Genomic DNA, 6,711 nt, shown 5'->3' with positions numbered 1-6,711 from the left:
GGCCAAAACGATAAAAAATGAAACAAATTACACGATAACTGCGAAGAAAATGGATTTTTTTTTTTTTGAAAACGGAAAAACAAAGTTCTGGAAGGATGTAAAAGTAACTTTAGACTAAACCAACTACAGTTGATGTTTGTTTATTTGTTTTTCAAAATCAAACTGTAATTAAGTTATATCTTTCTCTCTCTCCCATTATCGAAATTTTCCCCCTCCAACCTTAAATAAAACCTTACAGCATTGTTAGGCGTGGGAAAAGTTTTAAAATTGTATACAGACGGTAATAATCGATCTTATCTATTGGTAAAAATGTATATACAACAGCTTATGAAAAAAAAAAAGAACCAAAATAATTTTATTACAAACCTAGAAATTCGGATACATAAAAAAATTTTCTAAATGCTTCTGAACATTCATTAAAAAATCCGCCAAAATTCCGTACAAAAAATGAACGAGAACATGAGTGTTCATCTTTCAAGTTTTTGTTATATCTTTAACATTGCAGGAGCTACCCTAAAACATACGAGTTTATTGTGTTTGCTTTAATATATTTATGTTATATAATCTTCGCATATTTTACATATAACATATTCTTGTGGTATAGAAGTTTCGATATGCGCAACTATTTATTCTCGCACTCCGAAATGACCATAGTTTTATTTTGTGTTTTTTTTTAAATAAAATGGATACTTCGTAGAGTTAAAGAGTCGACATGTCCGTAGAATAAACACTTCATGAAATGTGCAATTTAACAATAAAAACCGAAACGTTTATTAGCAACAAGACCGTGTAGCATGTTTTCACGAGAAGCACGTCTGCAATTAAAAAATAAGTCATGTTTCCGTTTCACTAATTTCACCTATTCTCTTTCATTATAATAATTAGTTGATACTTCAGTAACCTTGCAAGAACGTGTGGGAGTGATCCAGTTACGTGAGGACCTTAGTATCCTCCTGATCTTAAACCATCAAAACTTTTCGTTGGGGCCATACCAAACACTTGGTGTTTGTAATACGCCCAATTAATCTAGAAGATTTGTAGCACAACAACTTGTGAAACCTTATCACCACTACAGAACGTGAGCCACAACGTGAGCGAAAGAGCGTGACTTTTGTATCATTCTGTAGTTTGTGTTATATGAGTGTTATAATATTGTGGATTAATTCTACAATACCATGGAAACAAATCTGAGACCAGCCTTCAAAATAAAAATATAAAAAATGCTTTGTTTTATCGTGTATTCCGCATTAAGAAAGTAAAACAGATGTCAACATACGTTTGTTTATTTGAATGAACAGAATAAACCTAAAATGATTACATAGGATTCTATGAATAGAATAAACCTACAATGTTTACGTAGGATTCTATGAATAGAATAAACCTACAATGTTTACGTAGGATTCTATGAATAGAATAAACCTACAATGTTTACGTAGGATTCTATGAATAGAATAAACCTACAATGTTTACGTAGGATTCTATGAATAGAATAAACCTACAATGTTTACGTAGGATTCTATGAATAGAATAAACCTACAATGTTTACGTAGGATTCTATGAATAGAATAAACCTACAATGTTTACGTAGGATTCTATCTTTTGGAACAATTAGCTGTATCACTCTTAGCAATAAATAACACACTAGGTCACACATTATTCTTAGCAATAAATAACACACTAGGTCACACATTATTCTTAGCAATAAATAACACGCTGGGTCACACATTATTATTTTGTTTTGCAGAATTACTTTAAGTGTTATCTCTTTACTGAAAAGTGTTGAAGAGGTGCTTCGTGGTAAAAATGTAATGAACAAAATGCGACAAAAGAGAATATAAATAATAAGCCAATACTGTCACAAGCGCAGTAGATAAAAGATAAATGTAAAACACCTTATATAATGATGATTCAACAAACAGGTTTTAGAAGAGATTTATCACTTCTCTAATTATTATTCATTCCATTAACATAACATGATCGGGGTTCGTTTCAGTAAGGGAGAAAGGAAACCTTTTGTTGTCACACGCAAGAAATTCAGGCTCGTCTGTGCCCTGCTGGCAGACTTACTCGTGGAAAGGGCCGAGTTGGTGGAAAGAGGGAGGCAAGATATTGGCAGTGTTAGTTGGAGTTGGGAAACTGGTAGGCACACCCGCTGAGTTCATCATGCAAACGGAGAGAAGGGCCGACGTGAGTGGATCGACACGGTCGGTCATGGACCGCGGTGTAGTCTGACGAACTGCTTCAATTCCCGATGTACCAGCTTCACTGCTAGCTGAGAACAGGTGGTTTAAGCCGAAATAACTAGAGAGACCATTGAGAGCTGAGGTGAACAGAGAACTATGCAGTCCATTGCCCCATAGAGGACCCATTCCTGGGGGGCTACGAGAAGGATGAAGTAGTCCCTGGAAATCTCTGCCAGGGGAAAAGAGCATGTTCATTCCAGGACTACACTTAGGAATCTCATATCCGAAATCTTTTTCTTGTTTCCTCCATTTAGCTCGTCTATTTTGAAACCACACCTAAAAAAATTAAATTTCTATATGAAAATTAATGGCCAACATAGGCCCTAGTAATAACACACTTCGTCTTAAAACAAACGCCCTTAGAACAAAGCCCCTAGTAATAATACATTTCGTCTTAGAACAAAGGCCCTAGTAATAACACATTTCGTCTTAAAACAAAAGCCCTAGTGATAATACATTTCGTCTTAAAACAAAGGCCCTAGTGATAACACATTTATTCTTAAAAATTCTATCTATAAGACAACCTAGATTTGAGAATATTCAAGCAATGAAAGAGAATAACATTTCCAAGGAAAAACGTTTCGAATAATAGATAAAGTTTCGTAGAAGTTATTACTTTATTTACACACTTCTTACACTTAAACCGTGGAAACATATATTTAAATATACAAAGCGTTATATATGGAGGATTACGTCATTTGATTGTGGAAAATGATGTTAAGTACAGTTAAAATTAAAAATTTATTACACAACGTACTTTGATATATTGACAAGGTTTTATTTTATGATCACCCAATATTAGCCTTGATAGATATCCAAAATAAATACCATGTGAGTAACACCAGTAAACAGCATAAAACGTAGCTCTTAACCTCTCATGTATACTTAAATGAAACACCTTATTCCGCTAACCGAATAAGTAAATATATTTTGGAGCAGTTTGTTTGCAACTGAGGCATTGAAAATGCTCGCTAAGAAACGTTCATGAGAACAACAATTTTCATGTATATATTTGGGATGTCAGATGACTTTACCATCTGGTCACTGCTGTACATATTACTTAGATTGGAAATCAAACAGAGGTACTGTTGGTGTGAACGTGCTTTGTAGTCACAATGAGAAAAACCTATACACTGGATAGGTGAAGTTAAGAAAAAGTGTCATTGGACACTATTCAGTTCTTCATATTATATCACCGCACAATAGCAGGTATAATAAATTGTTTGTTTGTTTGTTTTGTTATTAAGCACAAAGCTACACAATGGGCTATCTGTGCTCTGCCCACTACGGATATCAAAACCCGGATTCTAGGTTTGTAAGTCCGCAGACATACCGCTGTGCCACTGGGGGGCGGTATAATAAATAAACTTAGTATTCCGAAAATGTTTAATCTCGAAGTCTGAGTGAGGGCCAATGACACTTTTTTTTCAGTGTATAGGTTTTCCTCATAGTGACTACAAAGCACGTTCACACCAACAGTATGTTCGATACTTTTCACTATGGTATAGGTCCAGCTTATCTCCCTCTGGTTAACTTGTGTTCAAGGTAACTGATGAGGAGTGGAATTCTACGAAACTAGTATAACCCAATAACACACGTGTAGATTGAATTGATCTTCCTTGAACTTAGACTTCGAGATTAAACGATCTTCGGATTTACTAAAGTTATTTATTATTAGACTTGAAATAATGAAAAGTAGTAACCAATCTTCGTAGAAAAAAAAGAAAGTTTGCTTTATAAAATTATTGTAAGTATGAAGAAACTCTAGCTTATTGTAGATTGTTAAAGCACATAAAATTATTGTAAATATGAAGAAACTGTACTTTAACACTCTACACTAAGCTAGAGTTTCTTCATATTTACAATAATTTTATGTGCTTTAACACTCTACACTAAGCCCCATAAAATTATTTTAATTAAAACATTAATATTTACTATCATTCCAGCACGCTAATACCGAGTAACTTGACCTGTATTAAACCGGAATACTGAAACATCAAGTTTTCCAAATAGCGTTAGTATCTTATTACCCCTAAGTTGAGTAGATATTTCTATATTTTTTACATTTTTGCTTAATGAATTTATTGCTTTTTTTTCTGGGGGACTTATTTTAATAGATATATATTTATAAAAAGTCTTCATAAGACAATGTTTATAATGTTTTCACAATTGGGTATGCTGATATAAATCTTAATTTATTTTTTTGGGGGTAGGATATTTCAGCCTAATATGTTTATATGTATAAAGTCTCTGTAAGACATTGCTGTAATTTCTATAAAGCCTATAATTTATAATACGTTTTCATAATTGGCTATACTGTTCGCTTTTGTGTCTGATTTGGACGAAACTTCGCACGAGTTTTCAACATCATAAGGGGGAGTTCCTAACAAAGATTCATTACAATTGGGTCTCTTATTAAAACTTTTATTTAGTGCATGAAAACTGTTATAAAATAAACCCTCGCTAAAATTGAAAAAATTATAAGACCATATTTTATAAAAGGTTTTTGTTAATGAAGAAGAAATGGTAATTCTTTTCATTTCGATAATGTTCATTAATTTTGTACAATTATTATTATCAACGAAATTAATTAATTAAAAAAAAGTTCGAAAATTGTGGTAAAGTAAGTTTATTGCAAGATTTCAAAGTGAGTCTTCCTAGTGAGAAGTGACTTTTTTTTTCTGCTGGAATTGAATTGAATTGTTCTGTGACCAAAGGAACCTCAAGTCCTTCGTACGGAGTTCGTTGTATACAAATTTGCAGGAATTTGTTTTACTTTAGTATGAGTATTAAGGGATCAAAACATACATTGAAAATCATGATGCCAAATATTGCCAGACAGAAAGGTGACTTATCAAGGAGAAAGTGTGAAACTTTGAGAAATAAAGTGAAACGTCAGGATGCAAGTTACAGAAAAAAAGAGCAAGAAACTTGCTCACCAAGTTATGAGGCAAGACCCAGTGAGAAGAAGCCAGAACAAACCCAAAATACAGAAATGCATCAAACTGCTCGCCAAGATGCAGTTAGAAGGAGTCAAGAGCAGTTTAGTGAGAGAGAAGCACACCGTTCAGCTAGACAAGATCCTGATCGAACAGCAAGTAATCTATATATACAAGTACTGAACCAGTCCGTCACCAGCTTGTAATAGGCATGTGTTCTGCTGTGAAGAGCTTATAAAGGTAACAATCAGCCACCGACAGCTAGTTGAGTCTAAAACAGTATCAGGAAATACCTAAATCTAATTAAGAGTAATGTTCTGAAGAAATGAAGTGTTACTGATTGTGGAATATCAGCCTGTGAACCTAAAATGAATCACTTCTAGGTCCACGCAAACTTTGAAAAGATTTGTGAAACAAAGTCCACATATCTGACATTAAACACATCTCTTACAGTTTTAATGAGAGTTCAAAAAAACTGCAGGTATTCAGATCCACGTGTGTAAATTGATCATCACGCTGCTAGATAAAATGAAAGTCTGTAACTCATAAACCACTCAGTACAACCATGGTACTTTGAGTTCTAAGATATGGGAAAATCCTCATGATTAACGATGTACACCGCTAATCCCTACCTAAAGTGGACGTACTTATGTGAACCTTTCAATCTTACTAAGTCATAGCAATCGTAAATCATGGTGGAGGTAGATGTGATATTGTTTTAGCTGGTTTGGTACACTTCTATATGGGAATTTATATAGACTAGCAGTTTTTCGTTTTCGTGTAACCAATGTTATAGTTTCACGTTTACGGCAGTTCACCCTTTAGTTTTCTTTATTAAATAAAGACGTTTTATTGTTGTTATATTTAGACTATTTTACACTTTTACTTACTTTCATTTTCACACTAGTTTTGCATATGAGTACAGGTCAGAAATGATGAAAAACTGCTCATCCTACATGCATTAGAAAGAATTCTGGATCATTTACTTTTTCATTCTCTTCTGAACGAACGGTAGAGAGCCATCGATATATTGGCTGGTTGTGGTCTAGAGATTAACATACCCGAACACTCAATCCGATAGTTCATGATCCGTGTCCCGTTGCCTCATAAATGCGTTCTAAATTTAGGGGATGTAGGTGCGCTATAAGAGTGACAGTCAAATACTTCTACTCGGTTAGACATTAATAGCACAAGAATTGGCGGTGGGTGCTATTGACTAGTTATCTTTACTCAGGTCTATCAGTTCAAAACTGGAAAGAGTTAGCTGTGCTCGAAAACTGTGAAGCAAAATAAACCATAGCTACCACACACACTTTTTAAAATATATAATGCGGAAGTTTCCACAATATTTCTAAAGAAGTCGTGCTCTGCTTTGTCAGGAAAGGTATAGATGAAGAGAAAGTGATAAAACTGTCAGAACCGTCGGAAGACTATTGTACGCCTTATGATCCAGTTAGGACTATTATTACCTTTTTGCCGGGGCCCGGCATGGCCAAGTGGTTAGGTCGCTCGACTCGCAATCTGAGGGT

The 6,711-nt window shown here is 34.3% G+C and overlaps 1 protein-coding gene across 1 annotated transcript in view; it reads right to left on the bottom strand.

Moving 5' to 3' along the window:
* The window catches only part of LOC106467055 (paired box protein Pax-3-like), a 30,012-nt gene that overhangs the window by 3,918 nt on the left and 19,383 nt on the right, over nucleotides 1-6,711 (bottom strand). The window contains exon 3 of the mRNA XM_013927369.1: nucleotides 2,068-2,519. Coding sequence (XP_013782823.1) covers nucleotides 2,068-2,519 — 452 coding nt within the window. The remainder of the gene's footprint in view (nucleotides 1-2,067; nucleotides 2,520-6,711) is intronic.

The sequence above is a fragment of the Limulus polyphemus genome, unplaced genomic scaffold (genome assembly GCF_000517525.1).
Source record: "Limulus polyphemus unplaced genomic scaffold, Limulus_polyphemus-2.1.2 Scaffold2469, whole genome shotgun sequence".
Taxonomy (NCBI): domain Eukaryota; kingdom Metazoa; phylum Arthropoda; class Merostomata; order Xiphosura; family Limulidae; genus Limulus; species Limulus polyphemus.
The sequence above is the reverse complement of the archived record's forward strand: the minus strand, read 5'-3'. Positions and strand labels throughout refer to the sequence as shown.